The sequence below is a fragment of the Blennius ocellaris genome (assembly GCF_963422515.1).
Source record: "Blennius ocellaris genome assembly, chromosome: 21".
Classification (NCBI taxonomy): Eukaryota; Metazoa; Chordata; class Actinopteri; order Blenniiformes; family Blenniidae; genus Blennius; species Blennius ocellaris.
In genome coordinates, this window is record NC_137670.1 from 18457582 (window position 1) to 18481481 (window position 23900).

General features: G+C 44.1%; 1 protein-coding gene across 1 annotated transcript in view; it reads right to left on the reverse strand.

Annotated features, from left to right (window-relative positions):
• Nucleotides 1–891: 891 nt before the first annotated feature.
• fam20cb (FAM20C golgi associated secretory pathway kinase b) overlaps nt 892–23900 on the reverse strand; it is a 62252-nt gene continuing 39243 nt past the window's right edge. The window contains exons 4-11 of the mRNA XM_080517545.1: nt 14181–14273; nt 6182–6297; nt 5741–5921; nt 4219–4328; nt 3592–3673; nt 3414–3473; nt 3151–3301; nt 892–2578 (exon numbers count right to left, since the gene is read on the reverse strand). Coding sequence (XP_080373671.1) covers nt 2462–2578; nt 3151–3301; nt 3414–3473; nt 3592–3673; nt 4219–4328; nt 5741–5921; nt 6182–6297; nt 14181–14273 — 910 coding nt within the window. The 3' untranslated portion in view covers nt 892–2461. The remainder of the gene's footprint in view (nt 2579–3150; nt 3302–3413; nt 3474–3591; nt 3674–4218; nt 4329–5740; nt 5922–6181; nt 6298–14180; nt 14274–23900) is intronic.

A 23900-nucleotide genomic window follows, 5' to 3' on the forward strand; every position in this document is an offset into this window, starting at 1 on the left:
GAGTCTCAATCACAACCAGAAAAAGTCACTCTGACCTCTTTATAATCGAGCTCCTTCCTCTTCCCTGCATGAAGGTTTTGTTTCTATCTCATATTGTGCTTTGTATTCTGTGACTTTGCCACGTCTCTCTTGTGCTGTGAAGGAAGGATGTGTTCGTGTACTGCAGCGCCTGAAACCTTTAATGGAAATTCAAGTGATTTAAAAAAAAGAAAGTCCTGGACATTTCTTAACTTCACTAAATGTCTGAATTCAAAAGGTGAACCATCAACGTGGTTTGTGACGTTGGAAGTTGATTGACAAACACTTAATCTAGAATATATAATGGGATATACATTTAATACGTTTTTTTTCAGTGTTGAATCGATGTCAGTGGTGCAATATGTTTTTACCTTACTTATAGTTTTATTAGCGCCCATGTATATTTATTGTTTTTATCTTTTATATTTATAGATTTCACCCCTTTGTCTTATTCTGTACTTCACACCACAAGAGTTGTCTTTTAATTTCATGGCACTTGTATGACAATAAAACCATTTTATTCTATTCTATTAAATTCTATTCTAATCTATTAAATTCTATTCTAAACGTTACTCACGTAGCGTCACGTTGACTCACTCACACAAATAGCAGTTCTCGCTACTCACCACAAGATCTTTTTTTTTAGCTTTTAATTTCTACTGGGGATCAAATATCTTTCTTTTTTTGTAAGAATTTGACTTCTTTCTTCATGTGTTGCTTGCCTGTAATATACAATTCTTAAACTTGTCAAGAAGACGCACAAACGTACCCTGTGTGATAAAAAAGACTCTGCATGTGAGCTTGTTTATGTTTGTGACAATCCCCATTAATGTTTGTCCACGTGACCAAAGCTCACAAACAACACGCTGCAGGGACGTTATGCTCATTGTGTTTTATTGCACTTTTACCATGATGCAAAGAAAGTTCAAATTAAAACCCACAGAAACAATGAGAGGAATTAAAAACCAAAATAAGAAGCATGTTCACTTTCAAGAACACCGTCGGCGGTTCTCCATGGATTCACCCACGCGCGCACACACACACCCACACACACACACACACACACACTGCACTTCCCTCACACAGGACGTAGAAACGTAAGACAGTAAGAAAACCCTCGTCAACGAAAAGGAGTCAGCAACGTACACACATGAAGACCTCTGAATCATATCTATAGCTCGTACCTCGGAGGAGTTTCAACCCTTCTGCTATGAAAACCAGACATTCAAGTATTTCTATCATTGCACAGGCACTAGATTTTCCTACTGAATATATTAACTTTCAGCCAGTGACTGAATCATTGACCCCAACAGTTAAGCTATCAGCTGTTGGCAATGAACGAAATATACAACCTGAAAAATAATCTCTCCACGACAGCAACACCTGGACATCAAATATATTACAAAGAAACAATAATATAAAACTATTCCTGTCACATTTGGCTTTTGGTAGGATGAATCTAACTTCATGTCCGCAGCTGGAACAGTAGTTGAGAACTGAACACAACGTTGTAAACACACGTGGGGGGTTGGTGGCGGCGACTGGAAACCAATGGTAAAGCAGGTTTTGACGTGTGGCGATGAGCAGAAATGTGAAGCGGGTCAACTCCAGTGGGCGCCTGCAACGAAACCACGTGCCCGGGTCGCCCTCTTGTGGACAAACAGGGAATTACACCCTCGTGTCAAAGCAATTGTTTCCCTTGAGTAATAAAAATAAGAATGACGCGACACTGATCAGTGTCCATTTCAAATAATAAATATGATTCTTTCTTTTTTTTCTTTTTAAATAAATACTCTCTCAAGGACAATGAACATTTATGAGCAAAATGAATGGACAAACCCAGGAGTAAACCTGCACTCCAATCAAATATCTCCATCTGGAAGGACAAAGTGGAGGAAAAGACACCCTGCAAGAAAACGCTTTGGCAGCAAATCAAAAGAACAGTTTGACAGAGAAGAAAGCGAGAAGTTCAACCCAATCACCTGCCAACTACAAGTCGAAACACATAATTCAGCTTGAGAAGGGGGGGGGGGGGTCCCGTCAGAGCTTCACCCCTCAGAATTCACTGAATTCAACCAAAGGCTCCGGAGCCAGATGTCTCAGCGGTCTGGAGGCTGTGGCGGGTCGCTGGGTGTCGGTGAGATGATCCTACACTACAGCCTGGGGGAGGTGTGGGTGTCTTAAGGAGGCGAGGTGGTGTGCAGGAGGGTCACTTCTGTCCTCCGCTCTCTGGTATCCCGCCACCAAAGAAATAGGTCCCGTCCCATCCAGCAGACTTCTGCTCGTACAAACTCAGGCGGGCGGGAAATAAGGAAAGAAAGAAAAGCCCTCTGAGAAATTCAGCACAGACGGAGCTCGTCTGCGTACCGAGATCAGTTTTGACAGACGGACTGGATGGGGGTCAGTCCGGTTTCCTGCGTCCAGTCCGGCCGTCCCGAGGCAGCTACCTCCGCCCCGGGGCGCTGTGGGTCCGGTCCGTCCCCCGGTTCCCCGGGAGGTCGTCCTCCACCACCGAGCTGTAGCCCTCCTTCTCCACGCACTCCGACAGAACGTTCAGCACCTGGCGGCAGCGAACGCACGTCTGTCAGTCACTGGACCCACATCAATAAATCAAAGTGATCGCAGACTTTAGGGTTAAATCACGTCTTTGTCAAGGACAGGAAGTAGAGTCACAAGCTGCTGACATACTTAGCGAACGAAAAATCATTTATTTAATCCAACTAATAACAACTAACAGGTCATACATGCAAGTCTCAAGTCAAGTGGAGTGATTTTCATGTACTGTTGAAACATATATTTATTACCTTCGCCAGCCAAAGTTGGGGCGAAGGTTACGTTTTTGTCTGCATGTCTATACTTATTATTTACTCATGAACTACTATGGTTTCTCTCAAATCTCAGCGCCATCATGAACCACGTCACAAGGAAAACACAACGGGTGAAGTTCACCCCTTAAAATCCTGTCAGGCAGCGACGGATAATTCACAATACTCTCGTTCTTCCTATCATCCAGATCTAGTTTGCACACATCTCGAGCAATAGAGCAATAAACACGTGGAGCAGCTCGACTGCCTTGTCTAAATGTGCGATGGAACCAGAAAGAAAGCTGCATGACGGGAAGGCAGCACTGACCTGACGCAGGCGTCGGTCCAGAGCATCCAGGTGTGGCTGGATGAGGATGGGAGCGAGGCGGTCCCTCACCAGGGACTCCGCCATCACCATGGACAGCTTGTATTCTTCCTTAGCCAGCAGCTGCAGACGCAAGTAGGTCGATTTCTTCACCCTGCAGAAAGGCAAGGCAAGGCAAGGCAAGGCAGGGCAAGGCCGGGGGGTGAATAAAGCACGTCGCAGTCTGAATGACATCTATTGCAAGTGTGTGATCAGGCTCCTCTCACCTGCAGCACTGGACCAGCGGCACCAGGATGGACAGCTCATCGTGGGAGTGCTTTCCAAACCTAACGTATCAAACAACATCAAACAACGGATCAAACATGATTGGGCTCGTTTTCTCCCACTGATCTGTTGAAATGACGTTTGAGTGTCAAGAAGAACGGTGTCTTCCAACAGACGTACCCTCGGCCGTTGTCCATATGAATGATGAAGGTTTCGTTGCCAAACTTTTCAAATGTCTCGTAATGGTGACGATCCATGTTCCCTGCACGAAAAAAAACACATAGAAAAACAACAGCACATTTATAATACACATTTAACTTCTGCTGATAATGCCTCATATGAAGCAGAATCCACTTCCTAAAGGTTCTCCAGCAGTACTGATCGTCTCCACATCTGAACGACGCCCCAGAAGTGTAGAAAGAGTGTCCTCTCTCTCTCCCTGGTTGTTCCAGGTTTTAAAAAGTGTGTTGCTCCAACCAGCCAATCAGAAATCAAACCCTATATAGTGTCATCGGGGGTTTAGCCAATCACAATCAAGGTAGGCTCCTCCCCTTTGACTCCTCCCACAATCAGGCAGCTCTGCTCTGGCACATGGCGCCACGAGAGGAAGTACTTCCTCCTCTTCCCATAGACGGCGTGTGTGGGCGGAGCCAGTCCAGCTCTCACAGACACAGCAGATTCTGAATGCAGCTCCGATGATCCAGTGTTCTAATGGATGGAGAAGCTAGAAACTGTGACTACGAGGTTTTTTGACCAAAGTGAAAGTGTGGAAGCTGGATAATATCTAACGAGGTGTTAAAGACTCACCCATGAGGAAGTCGAAGATGGTCGTGTCCATGATGTCCAGCAGCCGCGTCCCGCTGTCGTAAGGCGGAGTCTGTTTAACCTCCTCACAGTAATCTGGATCCACCTCCCACCTGAACAGTTGGAAAACTTCATTTAGAGCCTTTTTATGTGCGTTATGTGCATGAAACCCAGTCAGCTCATCTAATCCCTGGAAAACATGGAAAATAAACTATTGTCTTTAATGAAAATACTGTGTGAGGCTTTTCTACCTGCAAGAAGCTTCTGCTAATAGATTCATTCATCACCTGCAGTGTGATTTATAACCCCAAAAGGAAATTGTGCTGCAAATCTGTAAATAACCTGTTGGCTGAGTTTCTATTTTTGGTTTTGGTTTCTTCTCTCCTCTGTTGTTGTTGCTCTTCTCATCCTCTTTTCCTGTCTTGGCAACTTTCTGAGAGAAGCAATCAGGGTCTACAGCCTGTATGAACACTATATATATATATATATATATATAATTTGTCTGGAAGGGGGAAAAAAACTTCTTTAAAAATGCTATACAAAAAATGAGATCAGGTGTCAGGTACAATTAAAAACTTTAAAAAAAAAATTATTCTTTTAATTACATTTCCAGCTCTTTAAGCCATTTTCTTCATGTATTTTTCCCACTTTAACTATTTAATTATTCATAAGAATTGTGTGTTTCCTCGTGGTTCCAGCAGTTTTAGCCATACTAGTAGCCATACTAGTCATGGCTAGTATGGCTAACTTTTTATAGTTTTCCCCTTCTTTTTTTCTTTTTCTCCTTTTCCTTTGTATTCATATTTTTCTTTTTTCTTTCCCGGAAATAAATCAAAAACTCCGTGGTAGCATTTTTTTGTTTTACAATTTCTATTTAATTAAATAATTAAATAAATAAATAAATAAATTTATTACCACTACTACTGCTAATAATAATAATAATAAAAATAATAATAATAATAATAATAATAATAATAAAAATAATAATAATAATAATAATAATAATTATTATTATTATTATTATTATTATTATAGTAGTAGTTTTAGGTTGTTTTGGCTTGTTATTGGCAATTCCCTCTGTTTTACTTTATTTAGCTGTTTTTAGCTGAGATGAGATAATTTTTCAAAAAATCTTTAGTGTCCAAATTTACAAAGAATTTTCTGGAGACGTCAGGGAGCCACTCCAGGGCGGCTGAAGAGCTGCGGGTTGCAGATCCCTGTGTTACATCATTTCTTTGATATCCTGTATCGTTGATGAAATGCAAACAAACCCCAGAATGCGGGGCGTCACACTGGTCTACATGAATTTGAGGATCACGGTGTTTTTAGAGGTTACAGTCAGATGACAGTTAGTATTCAGCTGTAACACTTCAAATTGACAGATCGTAAATCTGTATGTTCCTTGTCTCCTTGGTTAATTGTTTCCTGAGAGGAACCTGTGTTGTCATCTCTGGTACATGCATTGTGAACGTCTCGCTCTGGAACACAACTGCTAACAACTGGCAGTGAGGATGGTGACTCGTACTCGGCCTTCTTGCGCTTGTGGTAGGAGCGTCTCCACGGGTTCCTCCAGGTCTTGCGCTTGGCAAGGGCCAAGTCTGGGAGGAAGGCGGCCAGGGAGCCCTCGATCTGGTCCGGCTTCCCGCAGAGAGCGTGTTCGGTGGAGCAGTAGTACGAACACTCGCCGTAGAAACACACGTTGTTGGCTGGAAGTCAAGAAAAAAACCAAAAAAAACCCCACCTTAAACTCAAGTCATTTATTTCTGAGATTGTCAGTCATTTTAATTTTTACGTAAAAGGCAGTTGCATTGCTAATTAACAAGTTAAAGTCCCATGATGATTCTAACCCCATGCAAATGAAGACGTCCAATATTCAATTGGTTGTGAAACCAGCATGTAATCTAATAACTGTTCTCAGTTCCTCAGAATGAAATCCTCTCTGGGTTTCCTCTCCGTCACTGCTCACCTGGTGAAATGAAGAAGGTCTTCCACAGCTTCTTGTCTCGCGTCACGTCTCGGATCTCCTTGGTCATGTTGACCAGTCTGCCGGTGACAGGCGGGACGCGGCGGAAGTCCAGGATCCTGCGGGAAGGGGACACAAAACCAGCCTTCACAATAAAGCAAACAATCAATAAAGCAAACAATGAAACAAGTGATGTGTTCAGTGACTGGTGACTCAGAAACACCCAAACCTCCCTCCGGGGTGTGTCAACACTGGAATCTATATTTCAACTCTTGCTTTGTCGTCAACAACTTTATTCTTTTATCGAAGGAAAATCCTGATTAAAATCTTAATTTGTTTACTACTGCGTCATTTTTACTGATTTATTTTAGGTTTTTATTATCTGAGACATGGAAACTTACAAAAATGCTAAATGCCACAATGCCGTTAAAAATCCAATGGTTAACAAGTAACTAATACTCTATACTATACTATACTATACCATACTATACTATACTATACTACACTACACTACACTGTACTGTACTGTACTGTACTGTACTATACTGTACTGTACTGTACTACACTACACTACACTGCACTGCACTGTACTATACTATACTATACTATACTACACTACACTACACTACACTACACTGCACTGTACTGTACTGTACTGTACTATACTGTACTGTACTGTACTATACTACACTACACTACACTACACTGCACTGCACTGTACTGTACTGTACTGTACTGTACTGTACTGTACTGTACTGTGATGTGCTGTACTGTACTGTACTGTACTGTACTGTACTATACTATACTATACTACAGCCCCGTTTCCACCGCATTAAAAGTGCGGGAATGGACAGGTATAGTCCGTTACGGTTCGCGTTTCCACCGCAAGAATTTGTGATTTTCCATAAACAACGGCTCCAAAGGCAGTCGCTATTCCGCTCCCCCTCTGTCGAGGTACCAGGACCATGGAACGGGTCTGAGTTTGAGGAGCCGTCTGCTGATTGGTCAGTGATTTACTACACGCCCTCAATATTTTAATATGTCGGCTGGAGGAATCCTCTGTTAGCGTGGTCAGCTTTGCACTGCTTCTTTTTTTTTCTTTTCTTTGCTGCTCAACTTTCGTGTTGAGCAGCAACAGAGGACAAACCACACACACACACACACACACACACACACACACACACACACACACACACACACACACACACACACACACACACACACACACACACACTTCCACTCCTCATTGATGAGATTGTTCTGTTAATTATCAAAACCAAGTTGTTGTTTGCTTTTGTTGTTGTTGTGTTTGTTTGTTTGTTTGTTTGTTTTATTAATTAATTAATTTTTTTCTTTTGTTTTATGCCCTTTTGTTTTTGCTTTTGTTATAATTGTTGTCATTATTTAGGTCTTTTGCTCTGTTGTTGCTCAGGCTGGTTTCATCTCATGGCAGTTGGAAAATATTTAGATCACGGTGGTTAATGTATTATCAAAAAGAAAAAAAAAATGTATGTAGCACTAACAAGGGTATTGTATGTATTTTTTTTTTTTCCCACCAAGTCTTTCTCTGTCTCTCCTCTCCTCTCCTCTCCTCTCCTCTCCTCTCCTCCATCCTTTCACCCCAACTGGTCCACAGAATTCCTCCACCTCTGACTCTGGTTTCTACAAAGTTTCTCCTTGTTGGGGGAGTTTTTCCTTTCCACAGTCGCAAACAAACCTACTTGCTCATGTGGATGTTGGGCTTTTCTATTTTCTCTATAAAAGCAAATTGGAATGACTGTAATGTATTTAAAAATGTCTTTCTTTTAATAAAAAAAAAAAAAAAAAAGAAACTTGTTAAAACAACAATATAATAAATGAATATAATTGAAAAAAAAAAAAAACTTTTGTGTTGGTCGTGAAAGAGCAGACGTGAGGCAGGAGGAGATCGGGTCTCGGGATTTTGCATCGCGTCGGAGCTTTCTGTTCAGAGCATCGCTTCTGTGCTGCCGGTTGCGCTGTCAGTGTGCTGTGCTGTGCCGGGTCGGGTCTGTCTTTGCATCGCGGCTGTGGTTTCTGTTCAAACGCGATGCAGCGGTGGTCAGCGTTCTGTTCAACCGCGGTCAGCGCTGCTGCATCGCGTTTGAACAGAGAGCTGGGACATGATGAATCACGTCCGCGCTGCCGGTTGCGATGCATTGAATCCACGCTGCCGGCGGTCCGGCAGAAGGCGCGGTGCGGGGACGGACCGTCAACACCATGCAAAGAGACGCTCGGAGGAGCCTCCGTGTTCCGGCGTGGAGCTGCCGGAGTGGCTGCTCCGGTGTTTGAGCAGAAAGGACAGAGCAACGTCACATATCTGCGGAACTTTTGAACCTACTTTCTGCAGTGGAAACGGGCACCGGATTTCGCTCCGGTGGAAACACAGCTTAAACTATACTCTACTATACTATACAGGGGTCGATCTTAACGGCAGTCCGAGACTAGTACATATTTCTACGGATGAGTACACATTTCTGTGGGACTTTAATTAGAAATTTCCAGTCGAACTTGCGGACATTTCAGATCCGTGAAGCCTCGTCTGCTTTATGTCGCTGTCATGCTACCAATGTCCGCGCGTGTCGTGAATACGCTCGTGTCCGCTGGACGCACATGCTACACTTTTCTGGACTCGCAGCAGCACGCGTTCCACACATGCGCATTGAGCCACGTATCCCCGTCGTTCAGGATGCCGATGACTGACAATGACGACTTCAACGAGAAGGTGCCGGCGGCGCATACAGGAGCGTACAGTTACACGCGGTCACAAAATTTGTGCTGCGCGCGGACCACCGCCGCGGGGTCGGAGTGGACATTCGCGTCCAGGGACGGATGGCGGTTTTGACGTCACAAAGTACACACGTACTGGCGTACCAGTGGGGACATTGGAAGCATGACAGCGTCTTTACTGTTACCTGCCGGCTGCTCTGCTAGGGAAGTTAGCATTGCAGCTAACCAACTTTTCATGACAGGGCCGCTGTTTCAACGTATTTTACGCTCAAAACAGCACAAAGCAAACATGAACGTGGATGCTTGCAAAGCCGTTGTCCATCGAGGCGGATGCTCCGCCGCCAGACGTCACCGTCAGCTCGCCGAGGAGAGCAACACTGACCGCGGCATCAAAACAGCAGCTCCTCCGCGCTGGAGCAGGCGATCCACACCTCCGTGTCATACTCCGCGAGAAACTCACTGAAAATAGTCCCAATCATTTGTGTTGCGTTAGAGCTGGAAACATTCTGTTGGTGCTGCGTTGATAAATCATTTCTCCAGGAATGAATAAAGTGATTGTGAAGTTTTAAAGATAGAACTAGTTTATGATGACGAGATGATGACGTCACGCAGACTCTCACATTGTCCACATGGAACTAAAATACTTTTTCATTCCTACATTTCATACTTTACTGTAGAGAGGAGTTTATTACAGCCTCATATAAAAGCAACTATAATGATAATAATAATATTAAAGCAAACAGCTCTGGTGTCATAATAGCATAGTATCAGCAGATATTCACATTTGGGTATCAGGATCGAATCAGAAGTGAAAAAACGTAGATCGGTGCTTCCCTAATGCAATGTAGGTGAGCAAGTTCCTGAAGCTGTCCCTGGATCAGACACCTGGAATAAGAACGATAAGAATAATAAGAATGTTCATGAATCGTGCTTCAATACTTGTTTTCAAAATATATTTGTGACGACAAAGTGGATACACATTTTGTCAGTTTGTGTTCTACATTACTGAACTCTGTCATTCATCAGTTTTGTGTCTTTTTATTGGTGTACTCTAGTCACTGAATAATATCATTTAATGGATGATACTACAATACATTTCTAGTCTAAAACTAGTCATTCATTTTCTAGTATTCTCTAGTACACATAAAAATTATAACTGGAGAACTTCAAGTTGTCACGTGTTACTTTTAATAGCAGTAATTACATTTATATATGTTACCCTAGTTATTGTCATATAGCTAGAAATCAAAGTTAAAAAAAAAACATTATATAGAAGAAAAATGTCATTTTTAAAAAGTAGATTTTCATTTCTAAATACAACCAGAACTATTGAAGTAGCAGTATTGGCGCTGCAGCCTCCTTCTGGCACATGCACTGCCTGCCCTCCAGTATTACTAACAACTGTACTTGTAAAGGAGCACTGCAGCAGGAAACAGTTTCTGGCTGATGGAGGCCACAGCTCACAGATTAAAGGCACTTTAATCCAATCGCTGCAATTTGTGTCAATAATGGCGCCTCAGAGGATCATAATTCAATAAAATCTCAAACGTGACTTTTTCAGGCTGCCACTGCCCCGACTGTCAGTAAAATGTCAGTAAATCAGCTTAAAACTGAGATAAACACGAATAAAAAAAAAAATAAATAAATCTGGGTTTAGTGAATCCCTGCAGCGAAGAACTGAAGTGAGGATGACGGAGTCAAAACGAGCCAGCTGCGACTTTTACTGCGTCACGTGAACAGGAAGCTGAATTACAAAAGCCACAGTCGAAACAGAGAACAATAAATCCCCCTGATGTTTCCAGTCAGTGTCCAATCCTGCAAACGTGTCTTTGAGTATTGCAGAGCTGGGCTTTAAGAGAGTGTGTGCTGCTCAGCTGCTTGTGGTGCAGAGGGGCTTCATCCTCGACCCACAATCCCTCGCTCAGCGCTCTCCTCTGGAAAAGCAACGTGTCATTTCAAGTCCCGGCCAAAGGGGGGCACTGTGGCACAAGCAAGCGCCCGACTGTTCTGCCACATGGCGGTAAACCTCCCTGTGGTTTTTATGTGGCTGGGATTCTACATCAAACACTTTTTTTTTTTTTTTCTGAGTGCAACACATTTAAAGATGCGGCCCTCCGGTGCACATCTCCGCTCCGCTCCGTGAGAATGTTATGATTCTGTGTGTTCGGATCGTTTGACCGGAGGCCGGCGTTAGATTTCATAGGTGTGTGTGTCCAAGATGGAGAGAGAGAGATTCAGTGTGGCAGCCTTCGACTGAGAGAAGGAACGGCAGCCTGCCGTTATGCCTGTTTTATGCATGACCACCACCAATACCCCCCCCCTCGATGTTTTAAAAACTGCCTAAATAGCCAGGGCTGGATGCACTTCCTTTTTCTCACTTTGTTTAATCCGTCTCATGAGCTCCATTCCCTGAGTGGCCATTTCAGACTGTGTCGGACAACAACAGTGGGAATCGTGATTCCGCATATTCCCAGCCTGAAAGCTGTATAAGAGACGGGTGGATCCCCGTGAGTCTGTGCACTTTAATATTCTCAGGTCATATTGGACTCTCTATGTCTTCTTTCTGTCTGCTGTCGACCTAATGCAGCACGACCAAGCGCACTTCCCAGTTAAATCCAATCACACAATTAATGACGCTTAAAACAGCGTAGCCTGTATAGGAGAAGACGGTACCTGTGTGTGTGTGTGCGTGTGTGTGTGTGTGTGTGTGTGTGTGTGTGTGTGTGTGTGTGTGTTTGTGTGTGTGTGTGTGTGTGTAGCCCCCTGGGAGGCAGTGTAGCCTCAGCCTCTGCACCACCAGCAGCAGCTCTGTGGACAGGCTCTAATTTAGAACAGACAAAATAAGGGAAAAAAAATAAAATAAATAAAGCGCCGCTTTTGGCAAACCCTCCCTGACTTATATTTAGAACGGGCACAGGGCCTTTCATGCCTTTGGTTTCCTCCTCTTCCCTTTAACCCACACATATGCTGAAGTGTGTGAGTGTATTTTCGTGTGTGTGTGTGTGTGTGTGTGTACAGAGGAGGACCAGATGTGTAGCAGACTGGTGAAGACTGCCGCCGCTAATGTAATTGCTGATGAACTGTGTCATTGTGCCTGAAGGAAAAAAGCGGATTCAACGTCACTGCCCTGTGTGGCCCCATTGTGTGTCTGTGTGTGTGTGTGTCTGTGTGTGTGTGTGTGTGTGTGTGTGTGTGTGTGTGTGTGTGACCTCTGTATCATCCTGTGCCGGCACAGTGAAACACCAGCGTTAACGCGACAACAACACAACCCCTTCATAATACCGTAGAGCCACAGTGTCAGGCCCACTCCAGAAGCTACGCTGCTGCTTAAACCCATTGCTCTCTCTCTCTCTCTCTCTCTCTCTCTCTCGTCGATCACTCTTCTCTTTTCATTAACGTCTCCCCAGCATGCAGCCGGGCCATACAGTGTTCACCTTGCACAGGCGGCAGAGTCAAAGAGCGCGGCGGTTCTAGCAAAGCAAGGAGGCTGCAGCCAATTGTTCAGTCAGATGCGAGCGGTGGGAGGCCGGCATCCCACACACACACACACACACACACACACACACACACACACACACACACACACACACACACACACACACACACACACACACACACACACACACACACACACACATTTCATATCCTTTTAAATCGCTGCAAAATTGTTCCTGTTGTTTGATGCTCTTCTTGATGTGAACAGAGTCTTTAATTAAAAATGCAAATATCAAAGCATTATTTAAAAAACCCCAATGAAAGTGGAACTGGGAGTCTCTCGGCCCATGTGGTTAATGAAGTGATCTAAACGACGGGCAAATGAGCAATAAAGGAGAAACACAAACCCGCAGGAGGTTTGGCCCTGGAGCGTGGAAAAGAAAAACTTTCGACAGGTTAAAGCAGATTCCAGAATATCAGCAGGTTGTTTGTTTTTTTTGGCCTCTTTGAGTTTGTAGCCAAAACTTATTTTGGATATTTCACTGCTCAAAGCCAAACGTCCACTGCCGCCTGCTCTTTAATGTTTCTCAATGAAATTCACTTTTTGCTGGCTTCTGCTTTGTGCCAGTCTTTAGTTGGCCGTATGACAATGGTCAACATAATTAACTACAACTTTTTTTTTATATCAATTAATTAATTTAATTTGTCAGCTACAGGTTTGCGAAAATATATATATATTTTTTTAATCACTGATCCACGTTAGCTGGAGTCGGTGACCCCGTTCACACGGCAGCGTTTTCAAAACAGAAAGAAGGCAGTCTTCATGTTGGGCCACTAGTGGGTGCTGTTGTTTGTTTTTGTGCTGAAAAAACAAACATGGTGGAGAACAATTTGCATTAACCATGAAAGAAAAAAAAGAAAAAGGGGGGAAAGAGAAAGAAAAAGAAAAATAGAGAAAAAATAAAACAAAAAAAAAACATTAACAATGGCAGAACACACACACATTCTAGTGGACAGTTGACCAAGTTGGATTGTTATTATGGTGACTGTCAAAATAAAAGTATATGGACTCTGGGAGTTATAATAATAATAATTATTATTATTATTATAATTATAATAATAATAATAATAATTATTATTATTATAATTATTATTATTCTCCAGACATTCTGGAGGAAATGTTTTTCTTATTTTCCACCTACTGGGCATGTGCAGAAGAACAATTAACAATATGCAGCAGCAGCACTTCCACCTTCTCCTTGCATTTCCAGAAAGTCTCTTCTTTGACCTGTTTACACTGAAAATGCGACAAAAGTTTGAAACCGTGGTGCAAATGGAGCCTCTGGTATGTTCGTCTGCAAAGGACGTGACTGACAGAGAAGCGTGGAATGCTAAGAGATTGTGGTGCTTTGGATTTGTTTTCACTGCTTGAAGGTTTTTTCTCCTGGAAGAATTGTAGAAATAAAGCTTTAGTTATGAAACTAAAGTTGAGCCACCGTCAGCAACACTGTCGTGTTTCTCAGTTCAAGGTTTCAGTGAGGCCGGGCCTCGGCACAGTTAATAAAAGGGTCACGTACAGTGACTCATGGAAAACTTTTATAAACCAGTGCAAGTAAACACCATGTTTTATAACTTTCCAACCTCTGTAACATATCCCTGTGTGCCATATGTACACCCTGAAGTGATTAGTTTACTTGTATGGAGCTGTTTTCATCGCTCATGGACACACAAGAGGATGAAATCTCCAACGACTGGAAGAAGAGCTGCTCCAACATCACTGAGGTGCAGCGTCCTCCATGTCCACACTGTGTTCACCTACTTGTCCAGATGAAAGGCTGCGATTTCAGCGTTGTGCCTTTCAAAGTCGGAGAAATAGAAGAAGTCCGGCGGCGTCTCCTGCTCCCGGGTCTGCCTGTAGACACACAGAAAAAAGAAGTCTGATGAGTCCGGAGGTCAAGATGTGAATGTTGTGTAAAAAAAAAAGAAAAAAAGAAAAAAAAGAGTTGGGCTCTTGGCTGCGTGTCGAACATGTAATCTGGATACAAATCTCAGGAATCACTGCGGGCTCATAAAATGATAGAGTCGCACAGGAATGTTTGAGGGGTGTGCTGCAACGCCGACACACAAATAAAGACGTTCACAGCAGACGTCTGCTCTCAGAGCGCCTCCTGTCAAACACGCTGATTTAGACCTGAACACCGCCAGCAGCCACAAACCCAGGCACAATAAACCAGTGTCCTTGCCACACACACACACACACACACACACACACACACACACACACACACAGCAGAATCACAGTGGGTGTTTCATGGAAGAGAACAACTCAAGGTCAAAGACTTCCTCCTGTTCTCGGCCTGTACCTATTTCTGTCCAGCTCTCATCCCTCCCCAAAAAAACTGCTTCCCTCACACATTCTGCCTTAAAGCTCTTACTGGGGGGAAAAAAAGAGCCTCTTAAAGGCTTAAATCCCAGAGCTGATGGAAACACGGGCCAGGATGGAGCAGGACCGACCGGAGGGGAAAGAAAAGGCTGCGGAGGTAAAAAGGCCCCAGAAAATATGCAAATATATTTGAAGAACACAAAGGCAAGAACGGCAGTCCGCCACCGAGTTGCACTCTTCCTGCAAAGAAGCTGCATATTTTACTTCTTCTTCTCATTTATACAAACTGCCTTCTCTCTCTGTGCCGTCTTGTATTGACAACAGTAAATACTTTCCAGGAAGGCAGCTGAGTGTAATGATTTGGACCGCAGCCTCTTGCCAGTTCTACTCCGGCTCGTTGAGGGAGGATGAGAAGAATGGAAACTATCTTGGCAAACTTCTCTTTCTCTCCCCGTCTCTGGCGATTCCCCCTGGAAGCCGCTCTGTGTTTATTTCACTCAAAGTCCTCTATCTCACCTCCTCTGCTTCGCCGCACAACTGTTTTCTGCACTTTAAAAAAAAAAAAAATTCCTCTTTGTGCATCTGCGGCTTAATACTTTCTATCTGTTTGTATCTCTCCCTCCTCCTCCTCTCCCCCGTTCCATCCCTTCCTCAGCTGATTGTAGCTCCACAGCTGCGTAGCTGACACATGCACCAGTCATTACCAAACCCAACACGGAGCCCAGGAACACACTCATCCACTAAAAACTCCTCCGTTTCCTCCTCCCCTCTTTATCACTCCGCTTCCATGCAATCGCTCTCCATGCAAAGCGAGGCCCGGAGAGTCGGGTGGCCAAGTTCCACGGCGGGAAGCAGAGAAGTTTCACGTCACGGTTGAGTTGCTCGCCGTTCTTCCCTCCACATTTGTCAATCTGGGCGGTCGCTGCCTGCAGAGGCCGAGCGCCGCCGCCTGATTGTATCACTCTCTCTTCTTCTGCATAGCCTCGCTCCAGGGACACGGCTCTCGCTGCACATCAAGGAAAAATGATCCTGGCTTTGAAAGCGGAGAGAGGAATCTATTTACACCCGAGCCGCTCGGCCCAACGACGGGCCGGGAACATTAATAGCGACGCACAACGCGGCGACAACTCCTTCAATCAGCACGGACACTTGTGCAAAGTCAGGTGTTGGAGTTATCTCCCGCCAAACGACAGGGGAACCTGGCTGGGAGGAATCCGTCAGTGACGTCCGCTGGAGGCTGCGTCGTTTACAGTTTGGAATGAAAATCAAGAAGACACAAAAAAAGTCCAGAAAACGAAACTCAAAAGAAAAGAAGCCCTCATGTCTGCACGCCAGAAACCATGTGGATTAGTCTCATCTAAAGATAAGATAAGCCTTTATTGATCTCACAAAGGAGAACAAGGAAACAGGAAGGAAACACAATCCTGGATCTGTTCAAAACTAAAACTAAAAAGTTCACTAATAAACACAGTTTGTTCGAAAAGGACGACGAGGGAGTTTATTTGTCCTTGTGTTTTGAGAAAAACTACAGTATTTGTTCAAATACAAAGATTCCCCATGTGTTTGTTTGGGCTGCTTTTATTTTTTCAATAGAATAATTTTTTTCAATAAGTTCAATAAATACCAGGATGTCTCACATTAGCTGCTACGCATGCCGCAGCTCATAAGTCAGGCAATGTTGATGATATCGTTTTAATTTTCCAGATTGGAGACTCAAACGACACATCAGTCAAAATGTTCTGGCCCAAGGAGGAACATCTATTCTATCTGTGTATTTGGAGATAAAATATTTCAAAACGGTGCAAGTCAAGTGAAATATCACAGGAAATGTAATTTCAACAATTAGAAAATTGAGAATCTATTGTTTGGCTACAAACTCAAAATCTTTATTTATTATATCCACTTTGTGAGGAGACACTGGAGGCGCTCTCCTTTATCCCCAATATGGCAAAACATCCCAGTGAAGACAAATACTGGTGGACTGGTTGATTTCCAGCCCTTGTTCCCGACGACGCTCCAGCAGAATTTACAGGAATGAGAATATGAGCGGACTCAGGGAGGGATGGGGGAGTTTTGACTTGCCGGTATTTCATGACCGTGCTGACTGTTACAGGAGAGCAGCCAGGGAGATTCTCTCGGAGGATAAGAATGAGCAAACATTCTCATGCCGTGATTCACGGTCATGTCGTCTTAAAAAAAACAAAAAAACCTACAAGAATACTTCACATGTTCCCACTACATTAGCCTCTGTGTACAATGAGCTGCTTTATTCATGACCTCTAATACCAGCCCGTCTGGGCGATGCGCTCGGTGCCGCAGAGAGAATGTGAATGATGATATGAGCGAGTGAACAGAAGCTGGAGTCTCGCCGCCTGTGGCCCGGTTGAAGAGCTGCTGCACCCGACGCTCTCCTCTCGCTGAATGGCAGCCAGGAAGCAGGAAGGCTGGATAATTACCATGATCCACAACCAATTCAAATGTCAATAAAGTTATTTAGAGCCCCCCCCCCCCTCCCCCGACAGGGAGAAGATGAGTAAAACAAGTTAACAGAGGAAGGCGTAAAGAAAAGAGGAAAGCTAAACTGACAAAAAGGTATTGAGGTGAACTGGGCAGATTGAGAGGACAACGAGGACCAACTATCCACCGTGGCTCTGCTCTTTGAACTAACAAATATGCCGCTGTTGTGTGTTTTACGTAATCCGGCGCGTTGGAGTCCTCCGACGGCAGCAGCGGTGTTCTCGAAAACCTGAGCATGTTCTGATCAGGAGCGCCATTATGGAGGCGTGTTGAGCCGCAGCAGAGGAAACATACATAAATGCATGACCGCATAATAAAGTCTATAAATGTTTGAGTACACGGTATGCACTGAGGCCCAGAGAAAACACGGCAGGACGGCTGAGATGTTGGCTACTCAAGAGCTTTCATTCTGGACTGCCTGGTTGAGCTTAACCTTTGAAATATTCACAAATCTACAGTGGATTTAAGCTGAATGAAAAGCAAGATATCGCCTCCATCTCCATCTCCTCTCAGCCGGAGAAGACATATTTATGAGTCGGATTTGGTCCCATCAACACGCCTGGGCTGCCGTCAGCTGGGTTCTGGTTAGCAGCAGGCGAGAGGCTCTCAGCCGGCGCTGCTGTAAACACGTAGTTTACACCGTCCCAGACACTTTCTTGGCTCCGCTGTCTGGTCCGAGGGGCCGCGAGGGTCTCTTGGCAAACACACAGTGGTGAGAAAACAGAAAGGTGAAGGAGAGAGCTGCTTCTGGAAAAAAACAAAAAACCAGGTAAAGAGAGGCGTGACCCATGAAGAGGCGGCTATAAGGGCGTTTCACTACAAGCTGTGAAACCTTCTTCACAAAGTGTGCTGGACATGGCTGTGGGATTCCTGTGTGGATCTTTTCACCAATCGGTGAAGAAAAGTATTAAAGAGTGAAAACTGCAGCCCTTCAACCATGATACACAAGTGATTGCAGAATATTAACCATTAGAAGTCGAGGCGAGAGTCACTTGCCATCATGGTATCACTTCTCCAGATAGAACAGGAATGTGTTTTGCATAAACTTTCTTTGCCTTTTTGCAAAAACTACAAAAAGAAGAATTACAGTAACTCTTCAGGGATGATTTGACATCCTCCAAGGACCAATACATACAATGTAGGGACTTTCATGCCAGTTTCTCAATACATCCCAAAAGAATGCAAAAAAATGTCCGATACAATGTGGACGAGAGGCAACTCATGGAGCAAATCAAAGGAGATCAGTGTCTGTTGCCATGGAGACGCTCCCTGCTCAGTTTCAAACAGTGACATAGCGACCTGACCGACCTAGTTAGCATTGATATGAGCTAGCGGCTATCATGCTGGTAGCGCTAACAAACATTGTGTTGGCGAAGGTCTGCACTCTACCGAGTGTAGCTCTAGTTTATTTTGTTGGTAGACGACTGTACTTCTCTGTAAAGTACCAGCGTCTGGTTTATCGTCTCAAACGATGCTGCTTGTGAACAACAGCAATAAATACAGACACATTGAAAGGATTTTTTGGGTTGAACTTGTGGAAAGGATTTGTCATCAGAACATTCCGGGGTGTTTCAGGAAGTCTTGTTCTGCTTTCAGCAGGTGCAGTCGTCACTGATGTCGTTTACATCAATGAACTGCATTAAATGATTAATCACATTCATCTTTACATTTATCGTCTGCGCCTACTTCGGCTGGAACTGATCCCAGCTGACACTCAGCGCCCTCTGGTCGCCAGTGCATCATCAAACGGAGAGAGAGAGAGAGAGAGAGAGAGAGAGAGAGAGAGAGAGAGAGAGAGAGACATAAACAGCAGCAGCAACACCAGATATTCCAGCTTCCTGGTAAGATGAGTTTCACTTTCCCATCGCTTGCCCTTTACACTATTCATCACATTCACCCATTCACACACACATTCATACACCAGTGGAGGCAGCTGCCATGCAGGGTGCTCAGTCCATCCATTGGGAGCAATGTAGGGGTTTTGTGTCTTGCTCGAGGAAACTTTGACAGTTTGTGCGTGAGCATCCTTCACGCCATTCCCCCCCCCCCCCCCCAAGTCGTTCACCACGCTGTGACTTTACAAATTTAGAATTTGACAATGAATTTCTTCCTTAGTTCACGTCCAGCCACAAACGTTCTCTTTTTCCACTGTCGTTGCTCCTGTTTAATGTGTATCCGTGCTCAAGTTATCAGACCTGAAACATCCGAGACGTTCAGACTCGCTGACAGATGTTTGTGATCCAAGACGATGCGTTAAAAGACCCCAGTGTGTCACTGCATCTTTGAATAGACACACGCAGCACGGCGGGACCACTTTATGTAGTTTCAAAGTCAAACGGCCGATCGATCACCCTGTGCTTGGAGCTGTGCTCGTAGGCCCGGGGCATAAAGGGGAAGTGGAGCGGAGGAGTAAAAAAAGATATGCAGTAAAATATAAAAGGACAAGGGCATTTTCTAGCCCCAGCGGGTTCCTAACAAAGGGCTGACTCCACACACTTGTCACACATCATCCGTCAAACGCGCGAGCACGGCTTAGCCAGCGCCCGCACGCACAGATTTACACACTTCAGCGTTGACATCGATGTATAAAGACACACAGAATGACGGTGTGTGGACACACACGCGATGAAGAGCGAGGAACTGTGTCACCTAAACCTCTAGAGGGAGGTGTTGAGCTGCAAGGAGGCAGGTAAGCTGCAATACTGAAGAGAGAGTAAACAAACAAACAAACAAAAAAAACTATTCCCTGTGTGTGTCAAAGAATAACAATTAAAAAAAAAAGAAAAAGCATGGGAGAGAGTGGAGATGAGAGGAGGCGGTATGTTGTTTTATCTCAAGCATAACGCATTTGAAAGATGACCTTTTCCCCGCAATGACATTTGATAAATTGAGAAATTAAAAAAAAGGCGTATCGGCGTCTTTGAATCCGACGATATGTGTAACCGTTTACTGGCCTTCGCTGCTACAACCCCTCCGCTGTGATCGCATGTCTGCGCTGACGACTCGGCGCGCAAATGGGAAACTGTGGCGGCTTGTTTTGCATGAGTGAGTGCTCCCGACACGCAGAACACGCGCTGTGCGTAGGGCCCCGCAATCCATGGGGGGCCCCATTTTGCGCAAGTGAATTGAATTTCCCTCGGGGTCAATAAAGTATCATCATTCTCTGCAAATGCGCAAAGGATGTGCGTGCATTTTGCCGAGAGGCGTGTAGAACACCGCCACAGAGAGAGAGAGAGAGAGAGAGAGAGAGAGAGAGAGAGAGAGAGAGAGAGAGAGAGAGAGAGAGAGAGAGACAGAGAGAGAGAGAGAGAGAGAGAGAGAGAGACAGAGAGAGAGAGAGAGAGAGAGAAAAAGAGACGCAATGATTGAAAGCGTGAAGCGTCACCATCTGACCAATCAGCGGTCAGATGGGCCGGCAGGCAGTTGTTTACAGGTAGAGAGTAGAGAGAGAGAGAGAGAGAGAGAGAGAGAGATGGCTTCCAGACGTCAATACGATTCAGGAGCTAGCAAAAGAAAGAAAAAGTCCAAACAAGAAGAGGCTCGTGCTTCGTGCTGAAGGTGGGATGTTGTTGAAATAAAAAAGATTGTTCCGCTTTTGAGCTATAAAGTTCTTAAGTTCTTGTTCCACTGTTGATAGAGGCTGTTCATTTGATTTGCTAGTAATTAATTTTATTATTATTATTATTATTATTATTATTATTATTATTATTATTATTATTATTATTATGTTATTGGAAGGGGGGCCCCAAAATAAAATCCTGCTTCGGGCCCCCACTTGGCCAGGGGCGGCCCTGGGTGGCATTCACAGTAAATGACAAGAGGACAGAAAGAAGGAAGGAAGAAAAATTAAACCACTCAAAATCAATAAAGTGAATTTTAAGCAGCATTACAATGGTGAATGCTATTAGTGGAAGTATCAAAATCCTATGTTAATCTTTTAAATGTCACTTTTTCTTTCACAAACTAACCCGTCAATGATCTCCAGATATGAAACGTGTGTCAGTTTCAAGAAAGTTGTGTCGTATTGTTCTCCTCAACACATGAACAACATTTTCCTGGAAATTTTATGGTAAATTCAAGTCAATGAATTTCCTTACCTACCTACCAGAGGTGTTTTTAAAGATGTCATGACAATCCAGAACTCTACACAACAACTTCTACAACTCTCGCACATTGTTGGACACCAGAAGAATCAAACACATTTTATTTTAACAATTGCAACTAAAAATGTTCAAGGATCTCAACATAAAGTCAATTTTATTGATATCTTCTGGTGCAAAATACAGTGAAATGCTACTCTTCAGAAATTAGTAGATATAAATAAGTGTTTTCTTGTAATTATTTTACAGTTTTCGTGGTGGTTTGGTTGGATTGGAGCATCTTGTGGGCCGGATCTGTGTCACGGGTCTTATGTTTGACTCCCCTGGTGAAAAACCCTCACAATGTTTTGGAACATACAAACACTGTGGAACATTTAAAGCCCTGAAATGCTGCCAGTTTCTCAAACTCTCACATTCTGGACTGCTCACACATTGCAGACGTCTCCTAAATTCTACAACTTTCATACATTTCAGGACAGTGTTTTACATCATAAAACTTTCCAAAGTCTCACAAACTCGAGAACCGTCACAACTTTTACGACATTTCATAAATCTCCGACCCCGTTCGCATGATGTGTGTGACTGTCACTAACTCATCAGAGTGGGAGTTTCCAAACATGACAAATATTCAAATACAATTCATTAAAAACAAAGTCAAAGCCTGATTCCAGTCAGTAAATATGTGCCGGCCTTCACACCGGAGTGTGTGCAGGCACAGTGAGTCAGGTCGTTTAAAAAAAATAAGTTAAGTGAAGGATTTTTCTTTACTAGTGGGCCACAAACACCCAGCAGCTCTTTAAATAACCTTTACGCGACCATCCAGGTGTGTGTGGGACTGGTTCTGTGTGTCACAGTGTTTAAGTGTCACGGCTCCCCAGCGCTCTTCCTCCTTCCCTCCCTCGCCCCCTCCGATGGACAGCTGTTCCTCGCTTTCTCTTCCACACACCGGAGGAGATGGACGTGCAGAGGCGGTGGAAAACGAGACACCGATAGGAGCATGCTGTCTGCAGACTCACAGCGGGAGGCTGGGAAAGTACAGGTTCGCATCTTTATTTTGCAAAAAACCGTCACTGATAGTTGAGCGTTCCGAACATTTGGGAAGATGCAGAGTAGAAAAACAGAACCGCAGCCTGCGCTGAAGAAGAGTGACACACACTCTCAGAGGGAAGTAATAAAAGCACAAAAACACACAGGCGGAGGAAAACATCACTGTCAGACGGCGACTCCTGCAGCGATACGAACTGCAGAAAGATTCTTCGTTCAACCGATTCATCAACGTTACAAACAGAGAAACAGTGGACAGAAACAGTTACGCAAAGAGATGATTTAGAAAAAAAAATTCTAAAATGAAACTACGTCCTGTTGAAGTTTAGCTTCTGTATCCTTGGGGCCAGCGCCATGTAGAATGCAGCCATCCTGAATAAATGTCCTCAGACACAACAGACTGGGTTTTTTTCTTTCCTTTCTTCTATCTCAAGCCACTTCAAAGACGGCCTGCGCTCCAGCAAAGAATAGGCCTAAATGAAAATCACTGAGCAAAACACAGCTATTAGAGTTTTAGTGTGTGGCAGGACAGCATGAAGAGCTTGAGAGGAGGAGGAGGAGGAGGAGGAGGAAGGAAGAAGGAGTCACTGGAATAAGCAGATTAAACTAGATTGTTATTGAGAGGCTTCTTAGACGTTTGAAAGGTGAGCTTGCATTAGTCTGAGGACTTGCACTGTCATTATGTTTGAACTATTCCTCCATGGAGATCCACGCAGCAAAAGCGACCATCCACCCTCCACTTTCCCTCCCAGCTGTTGGCGTGTAAATATTGTGGCCAGATAGAACCAAGGCAATAAAGATGAAGCCATCATCGTAACATAATCTGAGACAGATATACCGCCTCCTGTGACAACAAGCTCCATGTCCTTATCGGTGCAGGAAGCCTCCCAACAGCACAAGTCCTAATACAGCAGCACCTCTTATCTCTGCACCTCTGTCTTCTTTGCTTCACTGTAAGCTTTCCTTTATATATATATATATATATATATATATATATATATATATATATAGAGAGAGAGAGAGAGAGAGAGAAAGAGAGAGAGAGAGAGAGAAGAGAGAGTGGACACAGCAGAAGCAGCCTGGGAGAAGCTTCCAAGAGTCGTTCTTCTTCCAGAATAACATGTGACAACATGGACTAACAGATGATCCTCGCTTGTAAATGTAGGAAAGCATGCAGGGAATCAGGAACAGCTCCAAGTTAACTCAATTAAAGGGCTCATGTTATGCAAAATTAACTTCCTAAAGGTTCTCCAGCAGTACTAATCGTCTCCATACCAGGACCGACGCCCAGAAGTGTAGAAAGAGTGTCCTCTCTCTCCCTGGTTGTTCCAGGTTTTAAAAAAGTGTGTTGCTCCAACCAGCCAATCAGAAATCAAACCCTATAAAGTGTCATCAGGGGTTCAGCCAATCACAATCAAGGTAGCTCCTCCCCCTTTGACTCCTCCCACAATCAGGCAGCTCTGCTCTGGCACATGGCACCACGAGAGGAAGTTCT